General features: G+C 40.9%; 1 protein-coding gene across 1 annotated transcript in view; it reads left to right on the forward strand.

Moving 5' to 3' along the window:
* Window positions 1–19671, forward strand: part of LOC138967987 (serine/threonine-protein kinase Nek1-like) — a 59439-nt gene that overhangs the window by 24673 nt on the left and 15095 nt on the right. Inside the window, exons 22-31 of the mRNA XM_070340548.1 lie at window positions 4093–4201; window positions 4582–4636; window positions 5001–5047; window positions 6708–6791; window positions 8450–8500; window positions 8922–9022; window positions 10852–10983; window positions 11342–11610; window positions 11953–12117; window positions 17239–17589. Of these exons, the coding sequence (XP_070196649.1) occupies window positions 4093–4201; window positions 4582–4636; window positions 5001–5047; window positions 6708–6791; window positions 8450–8500; window positions 8922–9022; window positions 10852–10983; window positions 11342–11610; window positions 11953–12117; window positions 17239–17589 (1364 nt within the window). The remainder of the gene's footprint in view (window positions 1–4092; window positions 4202–4581; window positions 4637–5000; window positions 5048–6707; window positions 6792–8449; window positions 8501–8921; window positions 9023–10851; window positions 10984–11341; window positions 11611–11952; window positions 12118–17238; window positions 17590–19671) is intronic.

Below are 19671 nucleotides of genomic sequence, written 5' to 3' on the forward strand. Positions count from 1 at the left end.
CAACCAGGTGTGCTATGAGAGGTGAATGTTGGAGTAGGCAGATTCAAATCAGCAATGCAACAGACTTACGTTCAACCATCTGTAGAAAATGCACAAATGCAAGGGGTGAAGGGAAAGGACCCCGAGCCAATTTTAAGCAGTTGAGATAAAACTGTATATTCTTGGTGGGGAGGTTCACTCTCACAATCAAACTCAAACAGACTGGATGGCGGGGTTCATGGTTTTATTTTAAACCCCACGTGGAACAAACACGCAATGACCTGAAAACATAATACAAAAATTGTATTAAGCTTCAGGAAACAAGCCATGAAAATAGGCAATAAAATCAAAGTAATGTTGTAACCAACAAGAGCGGGAATATTTACATAATTATTCACAACACCATAAGTACTAGAGCAAGGAGTGACACAACACAACATACCGCAGTCCTAAAAACAACATGAACAAACCGTGACTAGAGAGTCAAATGCAAATTACACAAGTAAGTTCAAAACAACCTGAACAAACCATGACTAGAAAGTCAAATGCAAATTACACAAGTAAGTTCAAGTCGCTATCAGAGTTTCTAGCACAACAGAACACAAGCTTATAGAAAGTCAACGTGTACAGTGCAAACTCTCAATCTCATTCCTCACATCACCGACAAGTTACTTCATGCCAGGATCAACAAGGGACTGTTGGGTATGGGTTATACATCAAATACTCTAGCACCTAATCGGTGAACAAACAATGACCAACCAAACAAGCAAGAACAGCAACAAATAAACTGTACTGTACAACAACTAAACATACAAATACCGACAAAACAAACAAGAAAACAAACAAGTAAACAAACAAACCGACAGTTAACAAACAAACAAACAACAACGCATAAATGACACAAAAGGATTCTAGTAAAAAGAATACAAAAGATCTACAATATATGTATACAAAATAACCAAAGTCCTGAATGGACTAAGTCAGTAAGTACTAAGTCAGTTAGTAGCACTATGTACTGACCAAACTGTACATCAGTTTCCTACCACAACAAGGGAGGTAACAATTGAGGGTAATCATTCTTCAAAGCACAAAATTTGGGAGATGGGAACACACAGAAATACAACACAGGCACACGACAAACACACAACTAGGACAACAAACACATAAACAACAAAACACACAAACAAACAGACACACACAACACAGGGGCATAGTTATGTTACAAGCATCAGCATTGCAACAGAAACTAGGTCAGTAGTGACACATCAATTACAGTTCTGGCAGCTAGGCTATGTATTTGACCTACATTATATACATCCAAGGTTTGCAAGGGCTGACTCAATTCTATCAACCTGAACTGAGAACAACTCAAAATCCTAGCCTGAGACAAGGAGAATAAACTGGCAACCAGAAGAATAACATCTAGAGAGAGAGAGAGAGAGAGAGAGAGAGAGAGAGAGAGAGAGAGAGAGAGAGAGAGGATTAAAGGATGAACACACAACTAACAGAATATAACAATGACAAGGATGTTAAAGGACAATAATAAGAAATCATACCACAATTCAATCAATGCACTGATTAGATGGGGCGAGAGTCTTAAAACCGATAACCATAACTTTCAGGTTCCACATTAGTTCATCTCATTATCCGTTCCTGACATGAATCTCTTTATGAACAGCTAACAGCTCTTTTGAATAAAAGCAGCTTCTTTCAGTAGTGCTTCCAAGTGAATCGTAAATTTAGAAAAGGCACAACTCTTGATGAGTTACATCATACTCTCGATTGACACAGTTAACTGGCTCAGAAAGAAACCAATGTTATCATATCAACATACCCAATGATGCGTCTGTAATTCGGCCGATTTACACGAACTTGCCAATGCTACACAAAATTCACCAAGCATCCTAGCTGAAAGCTTGGCATCCAAAGCTAACTGCTCAATAGACCATACAGTCGCTATGAACCATCGTTTAGTCTACAGTTTGATCTGACAGACTATGACGTAATGTCTAGACACCCTGACGTAACCTCAGCTATCAGTGAAAAACAAATACTCCATCAGTTGCAGTCATCAACAAAACATAGCAGTAATACAATCATGATCAAGTCACACTAAATGGCATAGTAAACAAAACAAGAAAATCATTGTTTACTTACAGTGAAGTCAACCCTTTGCCGACATCAACACAGGTTCAAACACAAATCGAACAGGCTACATGTGGAGCACAGTCTTTTGACTACATGATCAGTCTGATTGGGCAAAATGCCTCTTTTTCCTGGAGCTATCACGATACTCTGAAGCAAGGCTAGGTCTATCGCAGCGAGTGGTCAGCGGTCAGCGAAGTCGAGACACGAACTGAATACCTATGCTGGTACCGGAGGCTATTTATACTGTCTGCGCCGACTGCACAGAAAGCCGCACTCGAATATTCCCAGAACGGCTGTCTGGAACCGTATGCTAGCCAAATTTGTGTTTGTTTAGAAACTTTGACAGCTGATAACTTTACAAAGAACGCACACATTCGAAATCGGTTTGTTGCTATAAAACCAGCGTGAGAAATACTGTTAAACCATGTTATAAAATATAACTTTGGAAGTCCAGATCAAAAAGTAATTATGATTAATTAGCCAGAATGACTGACCGATTAACGATCAAAACCCAGCAAAATAAAGATTGCTCAACTCGATCACTTCCTGCACCAAATACAATTCGCTCCATTACAAAATGAACCCCTGAACTTTCCATACATGTATCATACTTGGGATAAAGTGGAACTTATGACAAGTTATGTGACGTAAAAGTTGATGCAGAAACACAGTTGCCAAAATGACGCGTGTGACGTCACGCGGTGAGACACCGGTCAAAACTGAGGAAACTTTGATTTGCTTGATCCAAACATTTATTAATGCACTCTAACTCAAAAAGTATCTTAAGGGAATAAGCAATGAAGTGCACTAAGTTAGATTTATGGAAAAGTTACAATTATGGAGATAATAGGGAAATTCCAGACGTCACCTACTGGGCGCTAACATTCAGATAGCGTGGGACGTTTGGGTCGGAGCTGATCGAACATTAGAGCAATTTAAGGAACAACAGGGCCTTAAAAAGTACTTAAGCACGAACATACAGCAACATAATGTCTATATCCATGCATTATTGACATCTAAAAGTAAGATATAGCCTTAGATTGCATAAAATAGCACGTGCACTCAATAAGTCTAAAAATAGATTTTATGTGGGACAAACATGGCCACCGCTCGAATGTAAACAAGCCGTTCGTGTCGTCTGCTAAGGCGCAGAAAGTTTGTTAATGCACTTGCTGTAAAGGGCACTAAAAGTGCACATTGTCACATTCTTATTCCCTCTGTCGGGGCCCAAGGACTGTTATGCCGGGGTGGAAGTAGAGATAAGCGCCTACTTCCCAAGAAATGCTCCATATGGCTTCGTGTCTCCAAACACCTCTGACAGTCAAATCGAGCTCCTGGCCTTCACGTGGCGGACCCTGTCTTCGACTAAGAGGAGATTGGACTGGTCTCCACGTGTAGCGGCAAGAAGAAGAAGAAGAAGAAGACTAACAGGAGAAGGGATGCAGGCGGGTCCCTGGCACCTTAAAACCAGCTGCTTCGGGCAGATGGGGCTCGTCAACCTTGGATGGTCGCTCATCTAGGAGAAGGACAACTCCGATTTCAAAACCCGCACTGCCTTGTGTGCGCCTTGGGAAAGGCAAAGGCTACGAGAAGGAAAACTTCGACAACAAACCCGGGTAGAGTGGACTCGACAGCCCAGCAAGGCAGCTACTCTTGGGGAGGAGGCAACCCTGAGTAAGAACCTCAACCACCGAAGACGGAAGACAGCAGCCAACTTGGCGTGGGGAGAAAATCGGCTGTCTACGCTTCCACGATAATATGGCCGTACAATTATTCCCTCTGTCATCTGAATAATTCAGGCAAATGCGAGAGCCTGTTAGCAAGTGCACTTCTGAGTGTTACTAGGAGGCATGCCTGTATGTGTAAGTTCATAGATTCATACAGAGAACGTCAATCATTCAGACTGACTGTGCATATGTATGCAACAATTTATTTGTTAAAACAAATCCTTGTGCTTACTTGCAGAGGTCTGGCAGGCCAAGCAGCAGAGAGAGCGAGAATTATGGAGGATTACCTTCAGAGACGTCAGGCTGCTGCCGCCAACAAAGCTCGAGGACAGGCTGACCTCTATGGGGTGAGAAAAGCAGCATAGAATGCTTGTAGCGCTGCTGAGGAGATGTGGTAGAATTTAGTTACCTTAGACCAGCACAGTGTAAGAACAATGGTATGAAAGGCGCCAGTTCCTGGTGCTGGTTTTTTTGTTGTTTTTTTGTGTCTAAATGTGTAAGGGTAAAGTTGTACAGATACGAAAAAGTGAAAATTGTTTGAAGATCTCTAGATATCTTCTCTGAGAAATACTGTTTTTTTTCTTTTTTCTCTTAATTTTTGTTATTTTCCAAATGTTTATGGGTGAAGCAAGTTGCTCTGATCAGGGAAATAAACATCATTTCTTTCATCTACTGTGATATTTTTTTTTAGAATCCACAAGCTTTGACACTGTTTTCTGACTTGCAGGGTCGTCCGCCATCTGGGCGAGGCCGGCGAACACCAGAACCTGGACAAAGGGCAGGTAAGTGCTTTTAGGCTGACGGTAGTACAGTATTGAAGTGTGAGTCCTATGCTCATTTTGTAACTTGAAAGCTAGTACCTGTACGGTGTTACAGTGTAAGTCCTATGCTCATGCTGTCATCTTGAGTCTTGAAAGTCTTGATTGTTAGGCATTTGAGTTACTTGCCTTTTCTTTTTTTAGTAGCACAAAGAAAAAATTCTGCATTTCCAATTCATGTTACATTACGTTAAAGTCTTTGAAAATCAAACATGTTGCTCAGATTTACAAAAAAGGCTAATGTTTCTACCTTTATTGGAGTAGTTAGATACTTGCTCTCTTGTTGATCAGATGTTTTCTTCAACATTTTCTTTTTGTTGTTTTGCAGGTGTAGGCAAACAGCCTGCTGCGTCTGACCGCAACAGGGAAGAACAGGTGAACAGTGTGCTTATATAGTCTTCATGCACTTTTCTTATGCCAGTCAAATGGTCCCATGCGTTTCATACTTATAGAAAAAGATGAGCCTTTGTTCTCACAGTCCAGATCATTTACACACTGGAGTGTTTACTGTTGCCAGTTTAGTTAAAAGAGCTGAGTAACTTTGAAAAATGTTTGTATGTGAACTGAAATATGGGCATATTTTTTGTCTGGCAGCTTTTGCAAACAATATTGCAGCTTTTTGACTCACATGCGAAGCAAAAGTGAGTCTATGTACTCACCCGAGTCGTCCGTCCGTCCGTCCGTCCGTCCGGCCGGCCGGCTGGCCGGCCGTCCGGAAAACTTTAACGTTGGATATTTCTTGGACACTATTCAGTCTATCAGTACCAAATTTGGCAAGATGGTGTATGATGACAAGGCCCCAAAAAACATACATAGCATCTTGACCTTGCTTCAAGGTCAAGGTCGCAGGGGCCATAAATGTTGTCTAAAAAACAGGTATTTTTCACATTTTTCCCATTTTCTCTGAAGTTTTTGAGATTGAATACCTCACCTATATATGATATATAGGGCAAAGTAAGCCCCATCTTTTGATACCAGTTTGGTTTACCTTGCTTCAAGGTCAAGGTCACAGGAGCTCTTCAAAGTTGGATTGTATACATATTTTGAAGTGACCTTGACCCTGAACTATGGAAGATAACTGTTTCAAACTTAAAAATTATGTGGGGCACATGTTATGCTTTCATCATGAGACACATTTGGTCCTATATGATCAAGGTCAAGGTCACTTTGACCCTTATGAAATGTGACCAAAATAAGGTAGTGAACCACTAAAAGTGACCATATCTCATGGTAGAAAGGGCCAATAAGCACCATTGTACTTCCTGTGTCTTGAATTAACAGCTTTGTGTTGCATGACCTTGGATGACCTTGACCTTGGGTCAAGGTCACATGTATTTTGGTAGGAAAAATGTGTAAAGCAGTTCTTAGTGTAAAGGTCAAGGTCAAGCATGTGAGTCATATGGGCTTTGCCCTTCTTGTTAAGTATGAAAGTTATTCGTAAGTAATTCACTTAAATTTATGAAGGTGTAGCAGATTTTGTTAATTAAGACTGTTCCCCTTTACTTTGGGTTAGTCTTAGTCTTTAGTTTGTGTACAGCGGAACCCCCCTTTAAAGACCTCCAAAAATCTGAGAAAATCAGGTCTTAAAAAGGAGGGAGTCTTGAAATCAAGGTACATTTACAGATGTTATGACCGGCACGGTGGCCTAGTGGTAAGGCGTCCGCCCCGTGAACGGGAGGTCGTGGGTTCGAACCCCGGCCGGGTCATACCTAAGACTTTAAAATTGGCAATCTAGTGGCTGCTCCGCCTGGCGTCTGGCATTATGGGGTTAGTGCTAGGACTGGTTGGTCCGGTGTCAGAATAATGTGACTGGGTGAGACATGAAGCCTGTGCTGCGACTTCTGTCTTGTGTGTGGCGCACGTTATATGTCAAAGCAGCACCGCCCTGATATGGCCCTTCGTGGTCGGCTGGGCGTTAAGCAAACAAACAAACAGATGTTATGAAGAGAAAACAAGGTCTTTAAAAGGAGGGGGGGGGGGGGGGGGGTCCACTGTAGGTTGGTTGTTAGTAGTCAATATTGGACATAATTAACAGGAATACCTTGAGAAACTTCGACAGATTCGAGAGCAGAACGTGAAGGAACGCCGAGCGCTGCTCCAGCAGAAGGCTGGTATACCGGTGAGTATCCATAGCTTTAGACTTTTTGTTAATTCCTTTGAAGTTTGATCTGTATTGTGTTCTTTTCTTGTGATGGTATCTTGAAGTTCATATGTGCCATTTCAAATGGTAGGATAATAATCCTGAAGAATTTCACTGATTTGTAAGCAAGAAATCTACAAGCACAGAAGAAAAAAGTTGACTGACTAAATTGCAAATCCATTAATTTTTTAGGTGACGGTTCTCTCTTTTGTATTGTTGTGTTGTTTTGTTTTAACTCAGTGTTTTAATTCTTTATTTAAAATTTTTATTTGTATCTTGTCACACCTGAAGCAGACACAAATCCACCAGTTCTACCTTCGTTTTGCATGTTATTTGTTATCGGTTGATGTAATTACTGTTTTTGCTTGACCTATTAATATTTCCACAGATTTATGTTACAATCTTTGGTTGTTTCAGACCTGTTTACCAGTACGATTTGGGCGTATTTTGTACGCCAAATTATTATCGGTACGCAAATACGCGACACACACACAAAATACGCATAAGAAAAAGTCTAGAATACGTTTTCCGGTGTTGGTGTGCTGATTACGGGATGGTACAACTGATACCGGTTTCGGTCGAAGGGAGATAACCATGACAGCGAGTCTTCAGCTGTGGAAACCTTGTTCAGTTGTTGGCACGTGCGATCGTCTGGACAATCGTGGCAAAATGAAGCGGTAAAATGTGCCAGTTTTGGATGACTGTACCAAGTCTAAACAGCAGAAGCAGCAGATTTTCTTGGAGAAATATAAGAAAGAGCCAGGAATTGTGGAGTCTACTATGGGAAAAAGTCATGCACACTGCAAGTATTGTAAATCAGATTTCTTCGTTGCCCATGCTGGGAAATATGACATCAAACAACACTGCAGTTCCAAAACTCACCTGGACATGGTTGCTGCAAAGAAATCCACTGAAAGCTGTCAAGGAATTATGAAGTTGATTCCCGCAAAGCAAATCCTGCCAGAAGAAAAGGCTGTTGTCCGTGCTGAAGCAATGTTTTCTGAGATGATTGTAAAAATGAACTTGCCACTGTTAACCGCAGATGTTATTTCACCAACTGCATCTTTTCATTATCAATCTGTTTGGAAGACACTGGTTATAATGCTATAAACTGACAGGTAAATAACATTGTTTTATCCCTGTTGTATTGGAAGGAGTTAAATTCTGAAGGTGTTCACAAGACATGCTATTCTTACACAAACACGTTTGCACCCACGCGTACATTTTCCCTAGCCCATATGGCTTTGCTTGCAAAGTACACCAACTTTTTGAAAAATACACTCAACTTTTTGGGAAAGTACTCTTGCCTCGGGTTTAGGGTAAACAGGTCTGTTGGTTGTATGCTGTTATCTTTTTTTCCACATGTTCCATGCAATGTTTGTGCGTGTGTACTCTTGCCTCGGGTTTAGGGTACACAGGTATGTTGTTTGTATGCTGTTATCTTTTTTTCCACATGTTCCATGCAATGTTTGTGTGTGTGTACTCTTGCCTCGGGTTTAGGGTAAACAGGTCTGTTGTTTGTATGCTGTTATCTTTTTTTCCACATGTTCCATGCAATGTTTGTGTGTGCACTGTTGAAGATTTCTTTTTGTATGTTTGGTGATGGTCACTTCAGTTTATTTTTTACTAATCAACAGTTACTAGATAAAGCTGCAGAGGAAAGAAAAAAGAAAGCAGAGGGTCTGAAGGTGAGAGCACTAGGACTTTTGTTTTTACCTTGTTTACCTTCAAGTCTTTTTGGTTTGTTTTGTTCTGTTATCACGATGCTTCTGCGTTGTTCTGTTATCACTATACTGCGTTGTTTGTGTGTCATTTTTGTATTCTGTTTATAGGGACTAATGCAGATTTTGTTTATCAAGTTTGAGACAAATGCTTACGCTACTCAGTGTATCACTGAAGAAAATATGTAAACTGACATACAAAAACTTCGGAGAATCGGGCCTTAAAAGAAAGAGAGACTGAAAATGGAAGATATTTGACACATTTTATGAATAGAAAATCTAGAAAACTAGGGTCTTAAAAGAGGGTATGTCTTAAAACAGGGCAGGGTCTTAAAAAGTGGTTCCACTGTAGTTGAAAATGAAGAGTTTGACTGCGTGATGTGTGCAGCAACAAGCAGAAGACTGGGCCAAGAAGAAGAAAGAACAGCTGGAGAAAGAGAAACAACAGCTTCTGAAGCAACAGCCGGGCAAACAGCAAGCAGGCAGCAGGTAAGCTTGTTTAGTTTATGTATTAGCATCACAGTGTACTTGCGATGTGAGGTCACCTCCCAATGAAGGACGCCTTCTGTACAGTGGAGCCCCCCTTTTAAGACCTCCACAAATCTGAGAAAATCGGGTCTCAAAAAGGAGGGAGTCTTAAGATTTGGGGTAATTTTGTACAGAGGTTATGAACAGAAAATCTGAGAAAACAAGGTCTTCAAAAGGAGGGAGTCTTAAGATTTGGGGTCTTAAAAGGGGGGTTCCGCTGTATTCCTTTTGTTTATTATCTTGACTAAAATATGCCTGTCATGACGGGCCACCTGTAATGTAGACACATTTTCAGCTGGTCCAAACGGTGTTCTTTCAGCAGAGGTACCACTGTACTGTATTTACTTGTTGGAGAATCAGAAACAACAGCTTCTGAAACAACAGTAATAATAATAATAATAATAAATGAGCATTTATATAGCGCAACATCATAACTTTACAATTATGCTCTTTGCGCTTGACACATTTAAAATTAAAACACAGTTATACAAGCATTTACATCTACATTCATAGTCAGCAACGCTTAATTAAAAGCATACACCATCAAACATACATTACAAAAGATTCTTCCACTAACTAAATAATAAAAACATGAATAAAATAGGTAGTGAAAACAAGGAAATACCAGCTGAATACCCTTAATCAAACAGAACCTGTTATCAACAATACTGAAAAAACAGCCCCAGATGTTTATATACATTATCACATTATCACTAAAACAACAAATACACTACATGTAGCCTACTGATGGACTGAGAAAACAAAATCAGGGGTTGTATTTCTTGAAGAGGTGCGTTTTAAGTGCTCCTTTGAATGCTTGGGGTGTCTGAGAGTGGCGGATGTGAAAGGGGAGAGACAAATGCAAACCCCAAGCAGGTATGCATGTTAGGGCCACAGAGTGATGACTAAATTTCATTGGGCAAAGTCCTGAATTAACCGCGTGGAAATGACATCACATACTGAAAGAAGAGCGACTGTTTGAGATTCACTCAGTGGGATGGTGAATCTCACACAGGGCTAAATGGGGTTATTGCCCTTCATTGTTGTATGTACATGGAAGGGGGCAATAGCCTAGTGGATAAGACACCGTCCTCGGTTCAGTGGGTTATAGAAACACAATAATCCCCCACATGCTTCCCTAAAATTGTGAGGTAAAAACAGTCATACCCGTAAAAACAAACTTGCAAAAAACACAACCGAGTGTATGTGGGAGTTGCAGCCCATGAACTCAGAAGAAGAAGAAGTATGTGCATTGAGGCAGGTGTGCAAACTCAGAAGTAGAGCCCCAGCCTTGTTGGGATCTGAGTTGGAATCCCACTAGCAGCACCTAGTTTGTATGGGGGCAGAGTCAGATTTTTCCAATCTCCTGGATCAACATGTGGGCAGACCTGATGAGTTCAGCAGACTGATGTCTTTTAACATACACAGTCTGCTGATTTTCAGGCTGAATTCTTCTGGAGTTTTCGCCCCGATTTGGGCATCCATGAGCATTGTCCAGTCTTATCATTGTAAAGAAGAAAGCCGAACAGCTAATGTTCCAAAATCAAGAAGTAAACAATAAGAAAGGTCAAGTTCATGGAACATTTAGTTAAAGGCAAAACGAAACTTTCCTAAGATTTTGTTTCACTTGAAACAAGAAATATCCTTGTCAATGTTTTGTTTTGTCTATGATTAAGTGTTCCATAAAGTCAACCTTTCTTGTTTTCTGATTCATAGAAAGAAGAGCTTCTAAACTGTTCTGTGTTCCTGGGAAGGTACTGTTTTCGCATATCGTACCTTGTCTGTTTCAGACCCAACTCTGCCATGGCAAACATGAAGCCTGCTCCGGCCTGTCCCATCACAGGCATGCTGCATCTCATTGGTGCTGGCGACAAGGCAGTAGCTCCACCTGCTGACAAAGAGGAGCAATCTCCTCCTCAAGGGTATGTTACTGTTTGTAGTCTTGTGGATTCATCCTGTGGACAAAATAATTTTGCTTTCTGAGCTTTGGTCACTGGACAGAGTGAGCAGTCCAACCTGTAGAGACAATCTTAGTGGAGAAAGTTGCTGTTTATCATTGTAATGTTTTAGAATCTGTGCCAGCTAATGCAGTGATGCTGTCTTCTGAAAAAGACAAGATTAGCACATGTGTAAGGATTATAGGTGTCAGTGGTGCATTTAAACTTTTTTTTGTCTCAAGTCAAATTTTACACACAAAAAGTGCTCTGTGGTAATTGTTACCTGTTGTGAAGATAATTATTCACTGTTATGTTCTTACTGTTGACTTGTCATATCTCTCAGAAATGTACAGCAGAAGAAGGCAGACATTCTCAAGCGTCTGAACACACCTAATCGGGGGAAGTGGGGGGCAGACAATGCTGCAGCAACACCTTTTGCCGCTCAAACAACCGAGGTGGAGGCGGAAGAGGAAAATGTGCAGTTGAGAAAACCGTGGGGCGAGGGAGGCGCCAGTCCCATGGCTGAACCGGAATCAGCACGCTCCCAATGGGGTGATGACCACTTACGGTTGAGCAACCTGCCCTTGGAACAGACTGGATCAGTCATGGAAGGTAGGGGGTGAACTTTTCTGCAGTGGAGAATGTCAAGACTTTAAATTGGGGTCTTGTATCAGTATGCTATAATTTTAGTTATACTAGCCTTCTTTAATCTTCACTTTTTGGAATACTTGTTGCAAAAATAGACTATTCAACACAATTAACATAAATTATGATAACATTAAAAACACGTAAATACATATCACTCTATTACAGACATACATTTACAATCATCATGTCAGCTCCTTCACCGTAAACTTTAATTACAACGAGGCACTAGAAGTGATACTGACACAATGCCATTGTTTGACATGTGACAAGCTCATCTTCAAAGAAAATGAATATTCATGTGCACAGTCACCAGTGCCGGGGAGCACCAAGTCATCAAGAATCCGGGCCAGGCGGCAGAGAACCCCAAATCTGCTCGCAACCAATGGGGGCGCCCTGGTAGCACACTGGTTAAGGCGCTCGACAACATGCCTATTGCTGAGGGCACTGTTTTACTGGATGGTGATGGTCAACGTGAGTGGCTTTTTTGTTGTTGTTGATGATGAGGTTGGTGTGGTGTGCACCTGTGAGTTCTTGGATGAGAGAGAGAGGAGACAGAGAGAGTATATTTTTAAAAACAAATAGCAGGTAAGACAGTAATGGAATGTCGCTTCCTGTAACGTCGATCTAATGCCTGCATTCTGTCACAGTAATGGAATGTGTGTCTGATTGTGTTTGTGTGTGTGTGTGTTTGTGTATGATTGTGTGTGTGTGTGTGTGTGTGTGTGTGTGTGTGTGTGTGTGTGTGTGTGTGTGTGTGTGTGTGTGTGTGTGTTTGTATATTTGATTGTGTGTGTGTGTGTGTGTGTGTGTGTGTGTGTGTGTGTGTGTGTGTGTGTGTGTGTGTGTTTTAGAGGTAATAGGTCCCAGTGCAGCATCAATCCAAGCAAAAGTATATTAAAAGTTTCAGAACTATTTCAGATAACAGTGTTTTATTTTCTAGATCACCATTAACACTTTCGCGACGGGAGGTGACTATATTAGTAATAGCGCTGCAACGCCCACGGACGGGAAGTGACTATTTTAGTATTAGACATACAAGGTACACGACTCGTGATTGCTTCCCGGTTTTTGAAGCTTGCAGTAAATTGAGTTGTTTCCCTTGACACACTTGGTGTGCCCTTCCGCCATATGTAAAATTAGCCTGGTTTGTGCAGTTTTTTCGAGAAAAAAAAATGAATCAAAGGCGAGCCTTGTCACGGGAGGAGATTCTCCGGATGTTGGATCTTGAGGACCCTGTAGATCATGATTCCGACGTGTTGTTTTCGCCTCAAGAAAGCGATAATAGCAGTGATATTGAGGAAGAAACAGTCCCGTTGTTGCTGCTAGTATGAGTCGGCAAACTACACGTGTTAGGGTGGTACTGCATGAATCTTCGAATGTGTAGTTGCAAGGGGGGCGTGGCAGCACTGATAACAATGGATGGCTGGAGCCTAATCCTTTTGGAAATGTTCATAGGTGTACAGTTGGGACTTTGTTGTGAAAATGTGACTTATATTCAATATGGATTACCTAGACATCATTTGGTGAGTGTCACAGTTTTGTTTCATTTGAGTCAGGATGCTGTGAGTGAATGCGGGATTTGCTTGTTTTTTTCTTTGTACTGTCTCCTTATTTCTGTGTAGAATTTTAACAATATTTCAGCTAATTCATAGGTTTTACACCTTGTTTGGTTATAAAATTATTTATAATACTTTCTGTTAAAAAATAACTTTTAAAAAAGCAGTGGAAAAGAAAACACACACAAAAAAACGTTAAAAAACACAAATTATCCCCCTTTCACCCCCCCCTTTGCTAAAACAAATCGCGTGACAAACTTATAAATAGCACGACTGAACTGGGCATCCATTTTTTAATTAGTACACAAAATTTGGTGGTGATTGGACTTAATTCAAGCTTGCTAGACAGATTTCTTTACAGTTACTGATTTTTGGGAAGTTTCTTGGTGGCAAGCTTGGGCAGACAGGACGTTAACGCCGTGGCAATGCTAGTCACAATAGTGTTAAAATAACCAGCATGGTAAAAAGTGATGTTTAACTATGTATGCTGTTAATGCTATACTCAGTGCATTTTCTTCTGATAGTAAATGAATAGTGTTGCTTGTTATGCTGTTATTGTAATTCAATCGAGTTGGCGTTTTAATGAAACAGATCCTGTGATTGGTCAGAATGCCCCAACTCATTAAAAATTACCGGTCATTAATTCTGCCGTGTGCTGACAAAACCGAGTAAGTCCACTGAACCTAGTTCTGAGATAAACGACTTTTTCTGTTTTATTACATTTCTCAAAAGTGACGATTATCTTGATCAACCTACAGAGATAATAAGATAAATAGCATTAATGTACGTTTACAACCCGAGTTTGATAATGATCTGATGGATGGTTTTTGTTTTGTTGGGCATTTTGTGGACTTACTTGGTTTTGTCACTTTTTTCCATTATATCAGATCTAAAAAATTTGACAGATCTAAGCAAGTGGACTTACTTGGTTTTGTCAAAACATTTGGAAGAAAAAGTAATGCTTTTTTTGAGGATGAAAGTCGCTTGTTCATTTCAATGCGTTATTCTCTCAGGTGCCAGGAGAAACGTTCCGTATAACTCTCGCTTACTCTATTACACATGTCGTGTGCACATTAGAGCGCTTACTTCCCTTTGCTTATTTGATCTCTAAACAACGCTCTGGCTCATTTCGGTACGATTCTCACAGATACTTTCGAAGCGAACCTGTAACAATGTGTGCGTTTGTGTGTTTGTTCTGATTAAAACCAGTCTTGATCTAAGGACTATGTCCAGTCAAGAATAAAAGCTGGTTCTTGTGTATGACTGTGTACGTGAGTGTTAGTTTGAGTGCCTTGGAGAATGATGAGCATATCCGATTGCGGAGAATTGCTAAAATACATATTATTCACGTACAAGTTTTTTAAGCTACACAGCATGTTTTGTTGTTCCGGTAATGTTTTGTTGTTGTAAGTTTGGGTGGTACGGTTACTACTATAGTTACAACCTTAAATCACATTATTTGAAATTCAAATCAAACACTAACCCGGGTTTGATGTCTTAGAAATATTTCTGGACATTAAAATGCTAGCACAGGCACGAAAGTGATTTTATTGCAGGTGTCAATGTTTCCTGAATCTATTTATAGATGTGTTACGTTTGAATTGATATTAAGCAATTCAGATGCCGTGTGGACATGGTACGGAAACATTCACTGTCCCGATTGACGGGTTTTAACAGCGAGGACGCAATTTTTGTGAAGGCGTTTTAGAACTGCTTCTTCTTCTTCTTTTGCGTTCGTGGGCTGAAACTCCCACGTACACGTGTGCTTTTGCACGAGTGGATTTGTACGTGGATGACCGTTTTTAGACAACCATTTAGGCAGCCATACGCCGTTTTCGGTGAAAGCATGCTGGGTATTTTCGTGTTTCTATAACCCACCAAACTCTGCTTTGGACTGCACGATCTTTTCCGTGCGTACTTGGTCTTGTGCTTGCGTGTACGCACGAAGGGTGATAAGGCACCAGCAGGCCTGCACGTAAGTTGACCTGGGATATCGGAAAAATCTTCACCTTAATTACCCGTCAGGTGCGGCCGGGATTCGAACCCACGACCTTCCGCTTTGGTAAGTCTTTTTTTTTTCAAAATGATATTTTTTGTTCATCAAAAAGAAGAAATCAATGCGCATCTTGTGTGCTAATTTCTACTTTTTAGAGTGCTTAGATAAGCAGATATGAACAAGTAAGTCCACAACCAAAAACAACTTTTTAAGTGTGCATGAATGTTTTGACAAAACCAAGTAAGTCCAAGGGGTTCCCAATTTTCCTTTTATGATAGTTTTAAAATTGTTGTCAGACGACCCATACAGAAAATACGTCATTTTAAGTTTAGAACTCACAAATGACGTCATTTAAAGTTTAGAACACACAAATGACCTCTTTCGATAAGGCGAGACATAATGACGTCACCTTATGACGTTTTATTTTAAACATTTTTCTTCTCTATCTATATATAATTCTCCTGACGATCCTTGTCTCTCTCTCTCTCCTTCCCTCTATCCCTCCCTATCGCTCTCTTTTCCTCCCTCCATCTCTCTTTCTATCCCTCCCTACCTCTCTCGCTATCTCTCTCCCTCTTACTCTCTTCCTCCCTCCCTAATTCCTCTTTCCCTTTATTTCTCTCTCTCCCTCCATCCCCCCCCCCCCCCTCGGACCTGATTTCTTTCCCCTCTCTCACTCTCTCCCTGTTTAGTCTCTCTCTCTCTCTCTCTCTCTCTCTCTCTCTCTCTCTCTCTCTCTCTCTCTCTCTCTCTCTCTCTCTCTCTCTCTCTCTCTCTCTCTCTCTCTCTCTCTCTCTCTCTCTCTCGCTTGCACCAAAACTAGCACCCCTACTAACAAGTAAAATGCCGCAAGAATATTCGGATTGACTTTGACGTCATACTGGCAAAAACATTGCATTCTGATTGGTTATAGCGTCATAAAGGTTCTTGTGATTGGTGGATGGACTTACTTGGTTTTACCAGCAAATTGACATGTAATTTTTTTGGAGAAATGTTTGAAGTTGTGGACTTACTTTTCTATATCTCCTTGTCTATTTATTTTACAAAGTCAAAATTTACACACAGGCTGCTTCGTGATTTCTTAGTTTTGATGAACAAAAAGATATCATTTTGGGGAAAAAATGGACTTACTCGGTTTTGTCAGCACATGGCAGATGTACTTTAAACAGTTTTTAAGGTGTGGACTTACTTTTTTATATCTCCTTATCTATTTATTTCACAAAGTCACAATTTACACATAAGGTGCGCCTTAATTTCTAAGCTTTGATGAACAAAAAATATCATTTTTGAAAAAAATGGACTTACTCGGTTTTGTCAGCACACGGCAGAATTGTCGATAACCACTCGCTAAAAAACCCATTAATAACCTGCTGGCGAGGCGCATTGATACAACCTCAACTAGTCTCGGTTAGCTTTGAGGGTCATTTTACAAGTAGGAAATATGAAGTACCAACGAAATACCGAGACCATAAGGTATGCGAAGTGATGACGCCGAATACGTGACGTAAGTTGATGCATGAATTCTTTCGGACTACGTCAGTCAATTGCAAAGATCGCTTTTGTGATGAAAAGAATTTGTTTTGAGTTTGCTGTCCAGAAACCCGTCAAAAAAGAAGGAAAAATGTATGTGAAAAAAACAAAACAGGAGGAGAGTGATACGATAGGAATACAGAGACATATTTCTTGGGACTTGACCCTTGCAGGTATGTGGACTGAAAGTAGTGTGTGAACAGAACAGAACCAATTCTGTCTGTTTACCATCGCATGAAAGCAGGAAAGAGATCGTCGTCAGATTGAATTACAATAACATTAACACGCTTCCATTTGAAACTTCTCGGTCTTCATCGGGGATTGACGCCCTCCCAAAGTCTAATTGAAGCCCTCCGTCGCTTCGCTCCGTCGGGCTTCAATTACCTTTGGTCGGGCGTCAATCCCCGATGAAGACCTCGAAGTTTCAAATGGAAGCATGTTAATGTGTAATTGTACACAGTCAAAAGATACTCTTGCTTATTTTGATGCAAGCTTATTTTACATCAACAGAAGAGGGCGGTGAGAAGGGAAAATCACCAGTGGTCGCCAAACCTGCCATAGGGTTCACCATCACTCTCTCGGACACCCCCTCTCCCACTCCCACCCCTGCCACTACAACCTCCCCTACCACTCAGCCCACCCCCACCCCCTCTCCCACCCCCACCCCTGCCACTACAACCTCCCCTACCACTCAGCCCACCCCCACCCCCTCTCCCAGTGTTAAACCCCCAATCAGGAGCGGTACCATTGTGCTCAAAACTGCTGACGCAAAGTCTCCGACATCAACAGCAGCTGCAACCACAGCAGCAGCAGCTACAACAGAAGTGTCTGCAGAGAAGCTAGGAGTGGTGGGGGGAAAAGGTAATGTCACCATGACGATGTGCCAGGGGTCAAGGTCAAGGTCGCCGCAACGTGAGTCTGTCTTTCTCATGGTTCAGCATGAGGACTCTCGGTGTTTCCTGGTTGGCTGTTGTGGCTTTATTGTGGAAAGAGGCTTCTCTCACTGTGGTAGCTTGCATCGTGTATACAGGACATTTTCCATGCCGTTCTTTTTATCAAACACTTCTACTCTTAACTCATTGTCTCCCAGGTACGGATATATCCGTACCCACTCATATGGCTCTATCTGACCTGGTACGGATATATCCGTACACACAGTCACTTCAGTCGCTTCCTGTAACGTCGATCTAATGCCTGCATTCCATCGTGTTGATACACAGTTTCTACACAGTTACTACAATTCTGAAAGACCTGCTGCAGTACAGCTGGTCTCGGCTAAAAAAAACGTGATCAACATAGGTGGGGTAGAAAGTGTTAACACCATTTCTTCAGACTTTTAACTTTTCTCCTGTGACAATGATTAGACATAAGTAAGGACAAGAAGAGTACATTTGGACCATAGGTTCAAGACAAACAGTCCTCAAAGGAAAGGTAGGGATAGGAATGGGTCGCTTCCATGCCTTGTATGAAACACTTCTGTTTTTAACACCATTTCTTCAGATTTTTCTCTCCTGTGACAATGATTGACATAAGTAAGGAGAAGAAGAGCACATTTTGACCATAGGTCCAAGACTTCTGCCCGTCAAAGGCAAGGTAGGGATAGGAATGGGTAGCTCTTGCAGAAGGGGGATTGAGAATGGGGATATGCAGTAAGATGCTTTCACAGTAAATTTGATAGCCTTATCAAGCAGATTGAGTCATTGTTATTACCCATATTTTAAAGGCTGGTCTCATGCAGCAGATTCTGTTTTGGTTACATAGTCCTTTTTCCCCACAATTTTTTTGTAATCTTCTTGTTTCATTGTCCCATTACAAATAGCTAAAGAGAGAATATTGTGCCCACTGTGCAATATATATTTCTCAAAAAGTGGTTGGTTAAAGTCTTCTTTTCACCTTGTTCATTTTGAAGAGGTCACGTGAAAAGGCATGTCTTGCATGGGTCGTGGTTTACTGGCATAGAGCGTAATAATGGAAGAAAATGTAGCGGTCTAGTTTGGTTCATTGTTGTATATGGATGTTGAAATACCCCATTTTCATTTGAAGTCTTGCTTTGAAGAGGTGTTGCGTGACATTTTGCTTTGAATTTACTTTGTTGGATTTAATTTATGTGTTTGTTGAATGTTAATTTTGCCTTGCTCGTCAGTAGTTGTGCACCATTCCGGCTTGTGTAAGCAGTCATGTTCATTGCCACAGATCTCTTCAGGCTTTTACAAGGGACGAGAACATCCTTCAACTTAACCTATTTGGACTACATTGTCATTACCTCACATCTATAACAAAAACAACCAACATGCGCTCATATGCTGTCAACACACGAGCCGGAAACTAGCAAGCAAAAGTAACGGCTTCAGCATTGAAAACATGGATCAGGTAGAATGTAGTGGATAATAGCAAGATTTTGGACAGGAGCAGAGTAACCATAAAACTCCGGTATTAGGCACTGAGTGACGCATTTTGCTGTCGGAACAATCCAGTATCTGTCCAGAAAGAGTTAAACACATTTCGAAAATCAACTGCCTGGCTGCTATGTGTGCAGAGTCAGCATTTTTTTCCTTGAATTTAATTTCCTAAGTGACACCTGTATAAATCTGCTAAATTAATTCAGCTGTAAAAAATATATTAAAAAAAAAATTCTCACTGCACAAAATGGAGCCACATAACAGTTCTTTTGTGCATTCATTTGTTGAAGTGGAAGGATGCTCTCTATTATTCCGTGTGAAAGCCTGAACAGAACCGTGACAAAACATGTACTTTAATACTTTTTTCCTCTTTGTCAACTTTCCTTGACTGGATTTGATTTCAGATAGTTTGATAAGTCACATGCATATGTTCTGCGCGAACTTAGAATCCGGTTTCATTCTAGAATGGACCGGGTCCAGGTTGGAATTCTAACCCTGCGCAAGTACAGGGGTGCCATTCTAGAATGAAACCCTTGTTGCTGGT

Source organism: Littorina saxatilis, linkage group LG6, assembly GCF_037325665.1.
Source record: "Littorina saxatilis isolate snail1 linkage group LG6, US_GU_Lsax_2.0, whole genome shotgun sequence".
Taxonomy (NCBI): domain Eukaryota; kingdom Metazoa; phylum Mollusca; class Gastropoda; order Littorinimorpha; family Littorinidae; genus Littorina; species Littorina saxatilis.